The 19889-nt window shown below is 38.3% G+C and overlaps 1 protein-coding gene across 1 annotated transcript in view; it reads left to right on the top strand.

The window, feature by feature from the left end:
• Positions 1–19889, top strand: part of FNDC3A (fibronectin type III domain containing 3A) — a 139829-nt gene that overhangs the window by 70378 nt on the left and 49562 nt on the right. Inside the window, exons 3-4 of the mRNA XM_065895997.1 lie at positions 4922–4998; positions 16546–16783. Coding sequence (XP_065752069.1) covers positions 4922–4998; positions 16546–16783 — 315 coding nt within the window. The remainder of the gene's footprint in view (positions 1–4921; positions 4999–16545; positions 16784–19889) is intronic.

Genomic DNA, 19889 nt, shown 5'->3' with positions numbered 1-19889 from the left:
GTCTTATTCCCCTCTTGTGTAACTGACCATCTGTAGTCTCTTTCCTGGTCTCCACACATGCTTGAATACAGTGCTCTAAGCCCCAATCATGACCTGTCTTTTCAGATTTCATGGATATGAGTGAGAATGCCATCCACCAAGTACCTGTATTAATGTCTGGGTTAAATCTTTAATAACAACAACAAAAAATCAGGAAAAAGGAAGTAAAACCAGCAATAAAAGTGGTAGCCTTTATTAGCTTGAGAGGTTAAATGCCAGCCTGAAATAAAAACCCCATGTTTGAGGAACACGCTGATCAAGCCTGTGTTTTACGGACAATTCTTTTGTATACCGTGGGCATTCCTTATGGGTTGAGTATGGAGAGTGCGTCAATTTACACAAGGACATTTCAGAGCAAATCTTGTAAATTAGTAAGTGTTATATGTATTCTAAAATTTATAAATGAAAAGCAGCCGCCTGGGTAATAAAACGAATTAGTAGATAGTGCTCATTATGTTATCAGAGGAAGGTAAGAACAAAGAGACTTGTTTTACATCAGATATCTATTTCTCCATGTATATTTTGATGAGCTTTTTGAGTTGGTTCATAAGGGAGTCCTAAAATGGTCAAATCGAAGGCAGAATCAGTAGAAATCATTTAATCATTTACTGTATCCCAAACACTGCCGGCAGGAACGCTTGGTTGTTTTTTTCCCCCTTTCCGCGGGTCACTGCGGGGTCACGTGATATGCATCACGTGACTCGGTCAAAGGATCTTTTCCTCTCACAGCTTCGCAAAAAAAAAAAAAAAAAAAAAAAACAGAAAGAAGCCGCCGCCGTTCTCCAATTAAAGCTGTTAACGTGTACTACGCTGTTTCCTTGTTGGATTTTCTTCTCTGCTGCTACTGTAAAAACAAAATGAGTGGTAAGATTTGCTGACTGATTTTAAACATTCTGCTTTTATTTTAAAATGTAGAAAGTATTGTATTAATCTGAAGTCATGCCATGTGTTTTTTCAATAGATGCCAGATCTACCGCTGTAAAAATATTTTAAATTGTGGCCATGTAGTTATAAAAAGATTAGACTTTACTTAGAGTTGAGCTGATTTTATATTCCACAGAATATATTTTATATTCCAGAGCCTTTTCTTTACTAGGCTTTTCTTTTTACAACTAAAATCTGTAAATTGGCATCAGATTATTTGGAAGCCATTGTGAAAGCTTGCTTAAAAAGGAAATGTGTGGCACGTCAGCAGCCCGTTGCATTTTAAGAATTTAAACCCAGACAAATTTCTAGTTTCGTTTTTTTTAATGTTAATGTATACTAATAAAAAATAAAAGAGTTTAAATTATACTAGATGAAATACCGTCCTTATTAAATCATTGATGCCACTTTTTAAGAAACTGAGGCTTCTCAAATTTCTTAAGATAATTGGTGAATAGAGTTGTTTACTCTTATGCACGATTTTGGAAAAGGAAATATGCCCTTAAAAATCAATAGCTGTGTGATTTGGGGTAGATTTTGCTCAAATTATATAGATTATTAAGGAGTTACTAGGTGTATCTACAGTTGTACAGATATAGCCACTCTCCTGCCAGATGTGCATTTAATGGTACAATCAGTAACAGATGTAGCTTCTTCATTGGGACAAAATCTCCCTCACTGACCTTAATCGGGGTTTAATAGTTACTAAATTAAAAAGTATTGTTGGAACCAAGGAGGTAATCAAACTTTTGCATCATTAAGTATGCAAGATTTTAGAGTTTTGCTACTATATACAGGAAGAGCAACAGAAGTGGTGCTGTAAATATTGTAGTTCTAAACATGAATACTTATATTTATTATGTTTATACAATGGGAGTTTTATGTGTTCAGTGTTGCATGTTACTTCACACCAGTATTTTAGATATTAAATAATGATGTACCTGAATTGTCTTTTTTTTTTAATCTAACCTTGTACCATTTCTGTCTCAGGGTAAGAAAATTCACTTGCTAAAGTGAAATGATTACTTCATAGGGATATGAGTTAATCATTATTCCTGGACTGCAACTAGTAATGGATTTACTGCTGGTCTATTTTAGATTGGGTTTGTTTTGTTCTGTTTTCAGTATCACACTTAAATATAATTAAAGAATAAAGTAGAATTTTATACTACTAAGTTATAAAAGATTTTAGCAGCTTTCAAGTATAAAATGGTTTGAATTATAACTTAGTATTTATGTATTCATATTTTTAGTAAAAGAAGAGCAACCCAAAGCAGTTCTGTAGTTTTACAACTTTAAATGTAATCAGTAATAACTTATTTTTTACCCTGAAGGCTAAAAATCAAACAAAAACTTGTTCTGGTGACTTGAAGTAGGGATTAAATTTGACCACATATGCAAGGAACCACAGTCTCTGGCATATATAGTAGAAGCTCAACAGAATAATTTCCTTTATTAAGATTATAGATGTGATTTTCAGTGAATTCTCTTTCTGGTTCTCAGCTAAATTTCACATGTTCTGAATAATATCTAAGCCAGCTCTCAGGATTCAGAAAGCTAGTTTTATATAAATTAGCTAATAGAAATAAACCAGCATCACTTTAAAACTGCTGTCATTTTCTCTTGAGTCCAGTGTATAGAAATTAAAAGGTCAGTTTTGGATGAAGCCTTTCTTGCCTAGAGATATAGAGCACCTCACAAGTTTTATTTAGTGAATTTATAGGTAATGTTGCTTATATGTAGAAAAATTTTGTTCTTCCTTCTGTGTTGTTTTTCAAGGATATGATGATAAAGAAGGCCTTAATTTTCCTTAGAAGCATCAGAGCATAGTTCTTAAGGCTCAAATTATATCAGTTGCCAAATTGCATATTTTAGTGTTTACTAAATACATAGTAGAGATATATCCTCAGAAATGAAACTCCTTGGTTTTGAATCCTAGTTCTACCACTTGGGCTGTATTAACCTTTCTGCTTCAATTTCTACATCTGGAAAATGGGAGTAATAATATTTACCTAATAGAATGATTATGAGGAGAAAAAAAGTACATAAAAGTCCTGGCACATAGTAAGTTAGTATTAGGTATTTTAAGATAATATTCTGAACAACTTCATGTATTTGGTGGGCTTGTTTTAGATAGGAAAAGTATTGTTGAAAAGTTATTTTATAGTCATATATAGTATAATTTGGTAGTCTGCTCACATACACATCACTCCTTACTTCCTCTTAACCACTTGAGTCTTTTCACTACTTTCTTCCTTCTACTACCTGCCTCTTCTTTCTTTCCTTTCCTCCTCCCACATTCTTCCACCCCTTTCCTTCCCCTCCCCTTCACTCCCTCCCTTCCAGCCCTTTTCACTTTCCTCCTGTCTTCTCTCTTATCTTCCTATTACCTCTCCTCCTTTGCCTCGTCCTCCCTCCCCTCCTGCCTTTATCCTCTCCCCCTCCTCCCTCCCTTCTCCCTCTTCTCTCTTCACCCTTTCCTTACCACTATTTAGTACTTACCCACCTGCATCCTCCTTTTTCCTACATTCTCTTTTTTCTTTCCTTCCCCACCTCTCACCTTCCTTCCCCTGCCTTCACCAGCCTTCACCACTACTTTGTTGTTTGGTCCTCACCCCTCCTCCTTCCGTAGAAAGAGGAGAGTGGCTGTAATCTGATTTGCTGTAACCTCCATGCTCTTCATTCTGTTTTTCTGAAATATGTATAATGCTACCAGTGAAATTTGTTTCTTTTCTGTCCTGTTGTTTAGCTTTTCCTCCTTGGTTTCTTTTATGACTGGGATCCATTATATGTACTCTGCAGGTTGAAATCTACATATAAAAGGAACTCTTCCTTCATTACATTCTTCATCAGACTCTTGGGTACCTTTATTTCCCTAGAAATGAGTAAAGCTCTCTGAGAAGGTTTCATTTCAACTTATTAAAAACTAGTGGGTGAGGGGACAGTGCAGTCTAAAGTTACAGGGGAAAAAAAGGATCTGAGGGTAAGATATTCTTTTTTAAAGTCATGTAAAGCAAGTAAGATTTTAGTTCCTAGAAAGAATAAAACACACCTTCCAAGAGTGCCTGGTTAGAGAAGGGAAATGAGATAATATTTTTGAAAGTTGTTTGGAAAGGATATCACTATAAAAACGAAAGGAAATGAAGAATAAGACAAGCTGAGTTTTTTTTAAAGAACTTTTCAGTGTAAGAAACAAAAAAATTTTCTTTGGGTAAATATGCATGTATAGCATTTCTCTAACTTTGTTCTCAAGCCCCCACAGACATGACTTAAACGTCACAAGAGGTTTTTAACCCTAACAAAGCAAATCCCAAATTTCTAACTATTCTTCCTCTTACTGCTTTTCCCTCTTGACTTTTGAGTTTTGCCTTTTGTATTTTTCATTGATATTATATGCAAAGTTTAGTTTGATTTTCCTCTAGGTCAGTGTTTCTTAACTTGCACAATTATAAGAATCACCTTGGATATTTTTTGTAAAGTAAATATGCTGATTCAAGACCCCCATTTACTGTAAGCATACTAAACAGCGATCTCTAGGAGAACCTGGAAATCTGTGTGGTTTTTTTTGTTTTTTGTTTTTTCGGGGTTTTTTGGCCATGCTGCACACAAGTGGGAACCTAGCTCCCTGATCAGGGATCAGACCCACGCCCCTGCAGTGGAAGCATGAGTCCTAACCACTGGACTTGCCAGGGAAGTCCCTGTGTGTTTTAAAAAGCTCCCCAGGTGACTGTTAACGATCACTAGGCAAGTTTGAGAAACAACTATAGGTAAAGAGCAATCAGTGCACTTTATAAGTTAAACTTTTCTATTTTTTAACATCTAAATTTCTTTTCATAGTAATACAGTCACTATTAGTTTGAGTGTTTAGATGAAGAATTCAAAATGTAATTCAGATTGTTTTCAATTTTAGCTTGCTAAGTAATCCTGGATTAATACATCATTTCTGTGACCCATTCAGGTCCTGCTCAGGTTCCAATGATGTCCCCAAATGGTTCTGTGCCTCCTATTTATGTGCCTCCTGGATATGCCCCACAGGTATGTTTTATGTAATTTTCCTTTTTATACCTATATAATAGTGATCGTAATGTTACTGTTTAATTCAGACAAAAAGTACCATTTAAGTGCTGAAGCTTACCCAGTACAGTATATCTTTGGTAAATCTATTTCAAATATTTTAGTACATTTAGTATACTTGTAAAGGAGGAAAAATTAAGTCAGCAGCACTCATCATTTGGCCTTGTCTTTGGGTGTTGAATTATAATACAGAATTAATTTTAGAGTTTTATCTCCTTGGGTATGTGAGCAATATAAGTAATATCTTAAGATTTAAAGGTACCTAAACTAACTTTTTAAAATTAATCATTTGCTTAAAAGTAATCCAAGACGGTACTTCCAATTTTATTCTTACGGTCATTCACAGACACCCATAATAATTGTATGGCACATTGTGGTTAACAGGAGAGAATTTAGACCTATAGACCTGCAACCATAAGGGCTAAGGGGATCAGTATCACCACACACCTGTAGCCCTTTCCTACATACCAGTTGGAAAGCTCTGACTTAAAGAAAAAAATGATAGCTAACTTATTTGCACAGGCAAACTTAATTAAACTATAGTATCTGTAGGTGTTCAATATCTGCTACTGAGATTCTATGTAGTCGGCACTCATTGCTTCAAAACCTTTTTGGAAATAGCCAGTTTCTTACCTGGCACTGAATTTATACTTGAAATTTTCTTCAGACCCTCTCTTACTTCCTCTCTGATTATGCCAGAATATTGGTGAGATATTGTGGTGGACTCACTGCTCTCTCTGTGAAGCCTACCGCTATATGAATGAGAGCAAAAGAGGACCATGATGCTGGGGAGAATGGAAGCAGTATGAGAATTAGAGTCAAAAAGCTGGATCCATGTCATTTTTAAAACCCTCACTAGCTGCGTGGCCTGGGACAAATCAATTTACTTGAGCCTCAGTGTCCTCACTGTAAGATGAGATGATAACATATTAGAAAGTGCTTCGTAAGCTTTTCAGAAGAGTAATCTGCTCACTTTCTACTTTTGTTTAGCACACTGACTCCTTAGCCTGCATTCTGCCTTTATTACCCTACTAAATCTACTCCCTAGTATATACCAAACCTTTTTCCAGCCTGATCCTCTTTGACCTCCAAACATTTGACCCTATTCATATGATTTATCCCAGATTATCCCCGATTTCCCTGAAGTAATGCTATCCTGATTCTTCCTACTTCTCTCGTTGTTCCTTCTCAGACCTTTCTCCACCTAAAGAGGATACCCGGTCTTTTCTCTCTAGCACAGTTCAGTTTAACAAATGTGTTGAATGGTACCACGTGTCAAGCTCTGCATTGGGTGCCAGTGACATAAAGACCAGTGACATAAAGATGATTAAGACATTCTTTGAAGGCAATTATAGCACATCCTATTCTCTCAGCTAACAGTACCTTTTATTTTTACGGCAAATTTCTACCCCTCTCCTTTCACTCAATCATGACCTTCTAGAATTAGCTTTCCTTGAACCTTTTCAGGTGCCTCTCCTTTGGGGTTCTCATGGCACATTATGTATATCCTTCTTTTAATGAATTTTTCACACTGTATAGTTAATAAATTCTCTTTCCTGAGAAGATTATGAATTTGTACAGTTCCTGTATTCAACAGTGTTCAACAGATATGTATTGAGTGCTCATATATGTCAGGTGCTCTTTTAGGTGCTTGAATAAAAAGAGGCAAGGACCTCCGTACTTCTGTAGTTTACATTCTTGTGGGGAAAAGGAAACAATAAGCATAATAAATGGATAAATTATATATTAGGTGGTGAGTAATAGAAAGAAAATAGAGCTAGTTACATTTTAAAATAGGGTGATCAGACTAGGTATCATTGGAAAGGTGACTTTGAACCAGGTCTTGAAGGACAGTTGGGAGTTAGCAATGCATCTGTTGGTGGAAAGAGGATTCTGGGAACAGAAACAGCCAATGCAAATGGCCTAAGATGAGAACATGCCTGAACAACAAGGAGGCCATCGTGGCTGGACTGAGTCCCTTAAGGCAGAATAATAGTAAGCAGTGAGGTCAGAGAGATAATGGGACTAGATCATATAGGATTCATATTCATTGTTATTTCCTCGATGCTGAGTACAATGCCTGTCCTATATTAAGGGCTCAATAAATATTAGTAAATCAATCAAATAATCATCCAAGTTGAGGTTCTATATCTTTTTTTTTTTTTAAAGATTTTTTTTTTGATATGGACCATTTTCAAAGTCTTTATTGAATTTGTTACAATATTGCTTCTATTTTATGCTTTGGCTTTTTGGCCCCGAGGCATGTGGGAACTTAGCTCTCCAACCAGGGATCGAACCTGCACCCCCTGCATTGAAAGGTGAAGTCTTAACCACTGGACCGCCAGGGAGGTCCCGAGGTTCTATATCTTTAGGCCAAGAGCTACTGAAATAATCTTCCTATATTACTTATTTGATTTTTTTCACTTCTGTGCTTATTATTTGGTTTGTCCACTCAATGAAGTCTGGATTTCTTGATATATAAGGCCTTAACACAGTTCTCTTCTAGTTTGTCTTCGTACCCTTCTCTTGATACATCTAATCACATAATCTGTTTTTGCAGCCAAACATGACTACTCACATGCTCACTTGATGTTTTTCTTTCTCCATGCTTTTGTTAATGCTGTTATTTGGGGAATGTTATTCATTCCCTCATTTCTGCCTTTTGAAATTCTACCCATCCTTGAGAACCTAGATCGAGTTATTTGTACCATTCTTTGGTTATATGTTATATACCACCTGGTATTATAGTTGTGTATATATATATTCTTCTTACATGGGATTTTAAGTTTCTTGAGCATAGGGAGGTACCTTTTAATTATTATTTTTGTTCTGTGGTAACTCAAATATAGTAGGTGTTTCATAAATATTTGTCAAATAAGTGAATGAACTTTAACAATAACCTTACTGGAAGGATTATGTGAGGCTAATTATTAATTAACAATTAATCAACCTTAGTTTAAGATTATCTCTAGGAAATGTATCATTTTAAGCACACAGTGGTAATCCAAGGACAAAAGTCTAGTTTCATCATTATTGAAATAATTTAAGTACCCACTATGGATTCTAACATTTTAACATCACTGTTGAAGTACATCCCCCATTGCCTGACGTACGCAATTTCTGATGTTAGAAAATACTTATAAAGAGCCAAGTTTTAGGCACAACTAAGAGCTTGATAATTGTCCAAAACTTGGCACATAAGTAAACATAATTATATTAGCAAATACAGAAGCTGGGAGTTGAACCAAATGTTAAGACACAGAGATGGCTGTTGTTAAGTACAAGCTATATTTGGCTCAGCAGGAGCCAAGTAGCACACACACTAAATCCATGAATAGCTATCATCTATAGTCTCCTTTTAGACTTTCGTACACTATTCTCTCCTCAGGGCAGCAGGTTTAATCACCTCCTTCCCGGCCTTACGTGTATCTCTTATTGAAGGCCAGTGATCCAAGCAGGGTCAAGTAATGTTTTTGCTGTATCATCATGTAATTCAATACATACTAATAGGATTCAGCAAATGTATGTATCCTAAAACGTTTGGTCAGGCAAGCAAGGACTGCAAAAATTAAAATCCAGTGTTGGGACCGTTTAGCTCTACCACTGAGGAAGTAATGATGCTACATATCTAGGAGCATGTTGAGGCTGAATAATGAAAGGTTCAAAAGATAGATCTTAATTTAAGATGAAGATTGAGATTTAACAAAAATACTTATTAGTAGAAACAAGAAGAAATCATGATTTAGCCAGGATAAATCAACCTTCAAATTTTTGATGTTTTACCAGTGGCATGTCCCCATTAAGTTTAGAAGCACTTCAGGTGTGAACTCATCATTAACTCATATATTTTAACTTAATTTTTGAGAATAACAGACAGGGTATTATACACTGGGTAATTTGGGGATTAATTGATTCTGTTTTTCTCATTTGTAATTTGCAAAACCCAAACTCGCCATTAAAATTGCCAGTTGTGTTATAGTTCCTTTGCATATCTATTCAAGAGCTCCCCAATATTGTTTATTTTATAATATTTGTACCTTATTGCTCTGATACTTTAGCATTCTACTCAGCAGTAATGGGAATAGTCAGACTTAATTTTTCAGTTACATAACTTTTACTGTTGGATCAGAAAAATGGATCTTTTTTAAAAAAAATTTTTATTAACCATGACACTGTGTAAGATACCATCCAATATGATAGGGAAACCTAAAGTTAATTAAAATGATATGCATAAAGGAAAATGTAATTCACCGGAAGCTTAAATATAGTTCAAAATGTAGTTCACCGGAAGCTTAAGTATAAAGGAATATTAATTTTGCAAACAAGCCAATGGGAAATATATTTAGTGATAAAGAACAAATATAGTTGTATATTTTAAAAGTTGTATATTTTTCTGATCATTATTACGTAGAAAACTTAGAAAACATGTAAAAGGGTAGGGAAAAAAATTGCATCGAGTGGTATTATAACCTGGAGACATAACCTTCCCGAACTCTATTATTATAGTTTAACAAGTAAGAAAGGGAGGTTTACGAGAGACTTGACATACTGCATAGAGGCAGAAATATGTGCCAACTGAACTGAGACATCAAATGGAGAAACAAACAGCAACAGTAAAACTCAAAAAACAAAGCAAATGATGACACGGAAAGCAGAAGGTGACAAGTGTAGAAGGAACTTAATTTCCTGGCAAATAATAACAACTTATGGTCGCTAAGGGCATTGCAGCTCAGAACACTTGGTATTTTAAGGATGAAGTTAATGAATTATCAAGAAAATATTATAGATTTACCTGAATGGAACTCCTGAAAGGTAATAGCAAAAGTTCTCTCCTTCTGCCTTTCTTGTAATGAATGGCTCCCCTGTTTTTTATAGAATGTGGGTTGTTATGGTGATGAGAGGGCGCCTAACAGGGAGGGGATTGTAGATCTCATAATGTGGGGAAAGGGCCTATCAGCTTCATGAAAAGTTTCAGATTACTCCTTTGAGCTGGACTTGGTATTTCACTGTGCCTTTATGTCAGCACGCAATGAGGTCAGTAAATTTTTCAAAGATTCTACAAACCAGTCTGATCTCAGTCTTCCCTGTCTCTCGTGGAGAGAACAGCCAAAAAAAGATGGGCAGCAGTGTAAGAGACTGGAAGGGGACTTAGAGGATTAGATGGAGGATTAGATGAGGACGAAGAGTCACAGTAAGAGAGCTGAAGAGAAAGGCTGTAGTCGCTTAGTGACTTTGATTAGATATATAAAATAAATATCTGTTGGATGAATGGCCAGAAATATCTTTATTATTGTTTAATAGCTTAAAGTTGGAGTAGTTCAGGGTGAGGCAATAGAAGTAGGTTGCTAAAAGTATTGAGGAAGCAGAGACTGTAGGCACTGAAGAAGTCACAAAACCCTAGTAGTTTGGTGTTAAGGGGGGAGCAGGGGAGCATTCGAGTAGAACTAATAGAATTTATTTCTGGTCATATCATTCATTAAACAAAAAAATTTTTGAGCATCTGTCATATGCTAGGTGTATTATACCAGATATTGGGAAGAAAACAGTATACAGAACAGATCTGTCATGGAATGTATATTATGGTGCACAATATAAAATGTCAGATAGTAAACACAACCTCCTTCCTCTGCAGTCCCTCTCAATTACGTCTGTGTTCAATAAAGAAAAGAAAGCAGGGCTTTGTCTAATTAGAAATTGCATGGCATATGTGGTTAGGTGGTCAGACTATGCTGATAGTTCCATTTAATTTTATCTCATTGCCTTTAATTTTTTTTAACATAGACTAATTTGGATATTTTACTTTTTTTTTCCTTTTCATGACTTGATTTTATTTTAATCACCACCGTCAGTGTACCCTGTTGATACAAAATTCAATGTCCCGGCTATTTCTTGGCAGCTGGAGACTTAGCAGATAGTTTTGAGGTCTCTGGCCTTACTCTGAAGTTACTGGCTGCTCAGGTGGTTATTGGAAGTGGTGGAGTTCTCCACACACTCTTGGTCCTGCTCTGGCTCTTTTTTTTTTTAATCTCTGCATCTTAGCTTTTTTTTTTTTTTTTTATTGTGGTAAAATACACACTAAAAATTTACCATCATAACTATTTTAAATGTACAGTTCAGTGGTATTAAGTACATTCACACTGTTGTACTACCATACATCCACAAGAACTCTTCACCTTGCAAAGCTGAACTCTGTACCTTATCAATCTTAAAAATAAAACACATAGTTATTATAGCAGCGAAATGAGGTTATTCAGGAATAGCAGAGGAATTGCAGTTCAGGGCATGCAAACTATAGCAAACCACAAGCAAGTCCCCAAAACAAAGAAGAGGCCTATTCTTTTATAAAGAAAAGAGGGGGGTTGGGAAGGGGTGGTTTTTTGAGCAAAATCCATTGGAGGAAAGAGAGTTCAGGGTTATGGGTTGCTTCTCATTAGGCTAGTTGTGGTGGCTTCTCATTGGCTGGGCTGTTGCTGGGCGAGGAGAAAAATCTCCCTTCCTCCAGCTGGGGTATGTAAAGTAAGCTTCTTCTGGTTGGGGAATGCAAGGTATGCTTCTTGCTAGTGTCTCCGAGGGGCAGCAAGCAGTAGTAAGTGAGAAGCCTTCAGGGCTTCCCAACTCTTTTTTAAAATGAGGTTTCTTGGGGCTTCCCTGGTGGCGCAGTGGTTGGGAGTCCGCCTGCCGGTGTAGGGGACGCGGGTTCGTGCCCCGGTCCGGGAGGATCCCACATGCCGCGGAGCGGCTGGGCCCGTGAGCCATGGCCGCTGGGCCTGCGCGTCCGGAGCCTGTGCTCCGCAACGGGAGAGGCCACGACAATGAGAGGCCCGCGTACCGCAAAAAAAAAAAAAAAAAATGAGGTTTCTTTTATTCATTTTCACAACCTGTTAATAACTCCCCAATCTCTCTTCCCTCAGTTTATCTTTATATTTGAGATGTTCTTTTTCAGAAGAAAATAAAAACATTACTTTTGAAATGTTTCTTTTCAAAAGAAAAGTTTTAATTTCAAAAGTAATTTAGCCATTTCTTTTTTAACCGATGAGATCTCACTTGTGTTTGTGAAATTTTTAAAGGCAGTAAAAGGCAGGTGTTTGTGGATTCTATGCCCACAAAATGAATAAGAACATATAATTGAAGCCAGATTACCTGAGTTCAGTTACTAGCTCCTCCACTTACTACCTGTGTGACCTTGCAAGTTATTTGACATCTCTGTGCCTCAGTTTCCCCATCTAAAAAATGGAGATAATAATACTACCTATTTGTAGCATTGTGTTGAGGATTAAATAGTTAATACATGTCCCTTGAGAAACTTACAGTTAAATTATAGAGTAAGACATATGGATTTGGAAAATTAACAAATACTACAGTGTTGTGGATACCAAACAAGTGATAGAGAATAAATGCAATGGAATTGTTAGGAAGCAGAGATCACTGAGATTGTGGTGTCTAGGAAAGGGTCACAGAGAATAATCAAAAGAAACTATCTACTGGCTCCTAACCCCACATTCTTACCAATATCTGGAGTTATATGCTCTACCTTCTCATCTCATCAGTCCATACTTCTTTTTCATCTAGAACAAAGACGAACTTTTCTGCTCCTGTTTAGATCCTGTGCCCCAGCTGGAGCCCTGAATCTCATGTCCTTTTCCCTGCTCAAGGACATTACTCTAGCATTCTCTCTCCTACGTCATCAATTTCTTACTCTCTGATGGATTGTGCTGATTAGTATATCAGTATGTTGTAATTGCTCTCACTAAAAACAACAAATTTTTTAAGCTGCTTGACTCTACTACTGTCAGTCACCACCCTATTCCCATATTCCTCTCTGCAGGAAAACTTTCCAGAATTGTGCTGTTACCTCTCTAGTTCTCCTCCCCACTTTCTCTCTTAAATCCACTCCAATCAGGCTTTGCCCCTATGATCATACTAAAACTGCTCTCATCGAGGTCACTATGACTTACATATTGCTATATCCAATGGTCAGTCCTTAGTCTTCATCTTATTAAACCTGTCAGCAGCATTTGACAGAACTGATCCTTCCTCCCTGACACAATTAATGAAACTTCCAGACTCCACATTCTTAAGTTTTCTTCCTGCCTTACCTGGTTGTCCTTTCCCAATCTTTCTGCAGCTGCAGACTACTATTATCTGCCTACTCAACATTTACACTTAGATGTCTTACAGACTTACCAAACTTACATGCGCAAAACCTAAAACTCCAAATCTTCCCTGGCCCCCACTCCCCAAATGACTTGTTCTAACTGCAGCCTTCCCTTTCACTGTTGGTGAAATACCATCGTTCCAAAACTTCTTTTTCACACTTCTCCGTTGGAATTATCAGCTAATGTTGTTGTTCTACCTTTAAAGATACGCAGAATGTGGACCACTTCTTACCACCTCCACTGCTACCACCGTGGTCCAAGCCTCCACCATCTCTTGCCTAGATTTCTGCAGTAGCTTCCTGAATGATTTCACCTTTTTTGCCCTTGCCCTACAATCTGTTCTCAACTCAGCAGCCAGAGTAATCCTGTAAGAGTATGTCAGGAGCTTCTCATCCTCAGCACTGTAGACATATAGGCGTGGTGATTTTTTGTTGTGGGGTTGCCCTGTGTGTTGCAGGGCACTGAGGCAGCATCCCTGACCTCAGCTCGCTGGATGCGAAGTAGTGCTGCCAGCTCCAGGTGTGACAACCAGAAGTGACTCCACGTGTTACCACAGAATCACCCCTGGATGAGAATCACTTGTTTGTATCCCTCTTCTGCCCAGAACTCTGTGATGCTTCCCTGTTTCACTGAGTAAATACAAGTCCTTAATAAGCCTATACAGCCCTACGTGACTTGGCCACCTCCCCTACCTTTTTTTTTTTTTGGCCACGCACGGCATGTGGGATCTTAGTTCCCCCACCAGGGATGGAACCCACACCCCCTGCATTGGAAGCACAGAGTCTTAACCACTGGGATGCCAGGGAAGTCCATCCCCTACCATTTTGTATCTCTTTCTGTTGTTGTTTTTTCGCTGTACGCGGGCCTCTCACTGCTGTGGCCTCTCCCGTTGCGGAGCACAGGCTCCGGACGCGCATGCTCAACGGCCTTGGCAGCCGCTCCGCAGCATGTGGGATCCTCCCGGACCAGGGAACGAACCCGTGTCCCCTGCATCGGCAGGCGGACTCTCAACCACTGCGCCACCAGGGAAGCCCATGTATCTCTTTGATCTCATCTGTTTCTGTCTTCTTCCTCCTTTATGCTGATCCAGTCACACTGGCTTCCTTCTAGCCACTTCTACCTTAGAGGCTCTGTTCTAACTGTTCCCTCTACCCAGAACACTCTTTCAGATTTTTGTGTGGCTAATTCCTTCAGTTCCTTCAAGTCTCTGCTCAAATTTCATTTTGCCAGTAAGGCGTATCCTGATCACTCTTTTATACTACAACCTGTTCCCCTCCCACAATCCTTCTAATCCCCCTTACCTGTTCTGTTTGGTTTTTGGTTTTTTTTTCCGTAGTATTTATCACCATGCAGCATGCTCAGTAATTTACTTTTGATGTCATGTTTGTCTGCCCCTGTTAGTGTATGTGCCCGCATAAACACATCACTCTGTATTTCTCTCCTAAATAACAATTTCTTTTTGTTCAAAAACAAATCTTTTGTTTTTTTAATGAATGGAGGAGGGTATTGCTAGATTTGGAAGGAGAGATGGGATTTGCATGGTTATGGATTAAGGGGAAGCAAAGTGAACAGGGTAGATGGCATAAACCAAAGTACAAGATAAAGAAATATGTAGGTTAGGTATGAAGATAGTTTTTTTTAGTATACCAGCCTGGCTGGAATTAAGGGTTCAGGATTTGGTATGGAAGAAGATACAGCAATAACGATAGGTGGGAACCAGATGGGATGGTAGGTTTAAGAGTATGTACAGTACAATCCTATCAGAAATGGCGGGATCATTTAAGATTTGTGAGTCAGAGAGTTGAGAAAGATGAAAGTAGTATGTTAATGACAGACACCATGGTTTGGGTCACTCAGAATCCATTTCAGACTTCGTCTAATGTCCGTTCCTATAGGTTAGAGGCTGAAAAAACAACAGTTTCCAGATTATCTTCAGCTAGGCTTCCAGGTATGATTTAGTTTCCACCAGTCAGTCATATGCACTTGTCTGAGGCTTGAATCCAGAACTGAGTTAAATAGGGAGAGAGGTGGGATATGAAGCATCCATTGTGCTAGAAGCCAGGCATTGTAGTTCTAGAGCTAGTGTATAAAAACTGATTCATTTGCTCTTCTGGTCCCATATTACAGACAAGTCATCTCACACTCCAACAGGTAAGGTTAGTTTAATAGGCTATTTAGTAGCAACTATATTCTTTCTAAAGCAGTAATTTATTTGTAATCTAGGCTTACCTTTACCCAAATAAGTGTGTTTTCTAATATTCCTCCCAAGCACATATGTTTATAAACAAAATTTGCAATTTGTTTAAGCATAGTAAAACGTGTACTTCCTGAAAATATCAGGATTTGCCTTTAAGTTAGCACTTTACATTTTAATCATTTTCTGTTGTTAGCCATTTGTTGTACTACAGTAGTAATCATTGAAGTCTAAAAGATTAAGGACCCTGTTTTAGTAGAAGGATTTCTAATTTTGAGGTTAAATCTTGTATCTTTTTAGGCCTTCCTGTATGTCCTTGTTGTCCAGTGAGGTTCAAAAGGAATAAATCTGGCGTTTTAAAAAATCCTTTGCCACAGTGTGACCCCTATTTAAAAACATGTAATTTCTACGACTCAGAGCCACAGATATTTTTCTTAACTGGGAGTTAATATATGAGGTGTTTGCCTCCCTTGAAATGATCTTCAGTTATTAAAAGTGTTCTGGTCATGGTCCTAAGAGTTTTATACCTAAATTCAATATATGGTTGATCTTAGGAGTCTGGATCCAGCTTTTTTCCCATATTTTGTTCAAACCAAAAGTTCCCTTGAGGGCTTCCCTGGTGGTGCAGTGGTTGAGAGTCCGCCTGCCGATGCAGGGGACACGGGTTCGTGCCCCGGTCCGGGAAGATCCCACATGCCGCGGGGCGGCTGGGCCCGTGAGCCATGGCCACTGAGCCTGCGCGTCTGGAGCCTGTGCTCCGCAATGGAAGAGGTCACAACAGTGAGAGGCCCGCATACCGCCAAAAAAAAAAACAAAAAACAAAAAGTTCCCTTGAGACTCCCTTCATTTTTACTGTATCACTAAATGCATGTATCACGTAAGATAAATACCAGATGTCATAACTCATTGTTTAAATTATTATTTAGCTTGTCTTCTCAGTGTTTTAAGATTTATACTGCATTGTATAACAAAAACTACTTCATGTTGTTCAGTGCTAATTCATATGTATGTAATGTACTTAATAAAATCTTTTCATGTTGGTTCTGTAAAATTTCTTAATTAACTCCTAATGGTGTAAAAATTCTTACTCTAACATATTTGAAAAAGATTGCTTAACATCCTATGAAAGAAACTTTTAATCTGTTGTTCATTTTGTAGGTTATTGAAGACAATGGTGTTCGAAGAGTTGTTGTGGTTCCTCAGGCACCAGAGTTTCATCCTGGTGGTCACACAGTCATCCATCGTTCTCCACATCCTCCTCTGCCTGGTTTCATTCCTGTACCAACCATGATGCCCCCTCCACCACGCCACATGTACTCACCAGTAACTGGAGCTGGAGACATGGCAACACAGTATATGACACAGTATCAGTCTTCACAAGTATATGGAGATGTAGGTAAGTATCTAAAAATATTCCTGTTTTATGGAGTTGGCTATTTTTTGCTTGGATATAATAGGTACTATTACTATATAAAAGAAACAAAAAATGGTAACAATATCACAATCATTTTCTGTTATTCAAACACTATGTTAAGGGAACCCTATTCAATACTCTGTAATGACCTATATGGGAAAAGAATCTAAAAAAGAGTGGATACATGTATATGTATAACTGATTCACTTTGCTGTACACCTGAAACTAACACAACGTTGTAAATCAGCTCTACTCCAATAAAAATTAATTTAAAAACAAAACAAAAAAACACTATGTTAAATGTTTCATCTTCATGATCACCTTTCAAGGCAGATGAGTAAACAGAAAATCAAAGAGGGGAAGTAACTTCTGTCATGCAGCAGTATTTATTTGGGGCCACATTCAAACAAGAGGTTTTCTTTGTCCTGCTGCTCTCTAGGCTCTGAGGAAATTTTTTAGCCAGGAATAATCATGCTGCTGTTAAAACCTGAAGCCTCTGATGCCACTAACCAAAGTTGCTAGGTTCTGTAAGATACTGAAAAAAAACAGTAAGACATAACATCTGCCCTCAGGGAGTTTAAATTTGGGGAAGAACAGACAACTACACACACACAAAATAATAATCTTATTCTTTCCTATGGCTTTAAATACCGTCTATATACTGACAGTTCTTAAATTTGTATCTTCAGTCAAAACCTCTCCTCTGAGTCACAGACTTTTATTTCTAACTGCCTTTTTTTTTTTTTTTGACCATGCCATGCGGCTTACGAGATCTCAGTTCCCCAACCAGGGATTGAACCCTGGGCCACAGCAGTGAAAGCCCGGAAGCCTAACCACTAGGCCACCAGGGAACTCCTGTAAATGCCTTCTTGATAACTCCACTTAAATTGTCTCATACATCTCAGTTATAGCATTTTAAAACATAAATCTCAATGATGGAACCTGCTTTTCTCTGCCATCTTCATCCCGATAGATGGTACCACTGTCCACTCAGTTTGCTCAAGGGAAAACCAGATGTGGCCACATTTGATTCCTCCTCTTTCAACCCCCACTTCAACTGGTATCTACTTTCAGAAGTTTCCCAAATGAATCTACTTTTTCTCCACTGCTCCTCAGTTCTAGTCCACCATCAGCTCTTGTCAGGACAGCTGCAACAACAGTCTTCCAGTTGGTTTTCTGCTGTCATTCTTGCCGCCCCCAACCATCCAGGCTCAGCCAGAGTAATCATTTTAAAATATAAATCAGACCATTCTTCTGTTTAATGGATTTCAGTGACTTTCCATTGCACTTAGAATAAAATCCTAAACCCTTCTCCTGAACCAGGATTTCTCAACCTTGGCACTCTAGATCTTTGAGGAAGGATGTCTTTATTGTGGAGGACAGAACTGTGCATTATAGGATATTTAGAAGAATCCCTGCCCTCTACCCACTAGATGCCAGTAGCACACAACTCCAGCCCTCACCCTGACTCGATTGTGACAACTAAAAATATCTCCAGACATTCCAGATGACTCCTGGGGGCCAGGATTGATGCTGGTTGCAAACGGCTGACCTGGACAAGATCCTGCCTTGTCCCACTTTTTCCCATGCGTGTGCCCCACCTCCGGTTTTTCAGAACCAAGCTCTTTCTTGCCTCAATGCTTCTGCAAATGGTGTTCTCTCTACCAGAAGTGCTCTTCCCCCTTTTCCATGCAAGGCTTCTTTTTTTTTTTTTTTTTCCTTTAGATTTCAGCTTTCAGAGAGATCTTCCCTAACCTATCCTTCTCAGTCTCTAGCACTGAAACCTTTTGTTTCTTTCACAGAACTTAACACAATTTGGTTTTTTTTGTTCTTTTCTTGGATGTCTTTCTCCCTTATTTAACTGTAAACCACCTAAGAACTGAATCTGTTTTATTCATCACTGTTTTCCTTGCATTTAATCAGTACCTGTCATTTACGCTTAGTAAATCTGTAGAAGAAATAACTCTAAATACAAAATTTAAATTGTGTAGCACAACCTGTAAGTAGTAGATGTATTATATATATTATGTAATATATTACATTTTTTTCAAACTTATTTCTGTTGCCCAAGTAATGCATATTAATTCCATAGGTATGAGTGTGGTTTGGTTTTCTGCATTTCTAACAAATTTCCAGGTGAGGCTCATGCAGTGGTCCAATGAACTTTATTTTATTTATTATTTTTTTTTTTTGCGGTACGCGGGCCTCTCACTTTTGTGGCCTCTCCCGTTGGGGAGCACAGTCTCCGGATGCACAGGCTCAGCGGCCATGGCTCACGGGCCTAGCCGCTCCACGGCATGTGGGATCCTCCCAGACCGGGTCACGAACCCGCGTCCCCTACATCGGCAGGCAGATTCTCAACCACTGCGCCACCAGGGAAGCCCCATGAACTTAATTTTGAGTAGCCAGAGTAAATACTATAAATCGGTCTCTTCCATTTTTTACTCCTAATTATGACTTGGGACTTCCCTGGTGGCGAAGTGGTTAAGAATCCGCCTGCCAACGCAGGAGACACAGGTTCGATCCCTGGTCCGGGAAGATCCCACATGCCACAGAGCAACTAAGCCCGTGTGCCACAACTACTGAGCCCACGTGCTGCAACTGCTGAAGCCTGCACACCTAGAGCCCATGCTCCGCAACAAGAGAAGCCACAGCAATAAGAAGTCCACGCACCGCAACGAAGAGTAGCCCCCTCTGGCCACAACTAGAGAAAGTCTGCGCAGCAGCGAAGACCCAATGCGTCAATCAATCAATCAATAAATAAATATTTTTTTAAAATGTGTCTGAGAAAATTATAAGAAAAGGCTAAATATTACAATTTACTACTGTTTTACATTGTTAAAACCCACTGTTATTCAGAGGAGATATGCATTAGAATGTATGAATATGATTCACAGCGATGAGAAAGAAAGTGAAGCATACAGATCTACAAAGAGCACTAATCTGAAAACCAGCTACCCAGTGATGGAAGATAAGAGTTATATTGTATTTGAGGTTATAAGCCAAGGAATTTACCACTAGATCCTAGTAACTTACAGTAGTTTTATAATTAGTAGCTGCCTCCATGACCCCTTTTCCATGCATATTT

This window comes from Phocoena phocoena, chromosome 18 (assembly GCF_963924675.1).
Source record: "Phocoena phocoena chromosome 18, mPhoPho1.1, whole genome shotgun sequence".
Classification (NCBI taxonomy): domain Eukaryota; kingdom Metazoa; phylum Chordata; class Mammalia; order Artiodactyla; family Phocoenidae; genus Phocoena; species Phocoena phocoena.
The sequence above is the reverse complement of the archived record's forward strand: the minus strand, read 5'-3'. Positions and strand labels throughout refer to the sequence as shown.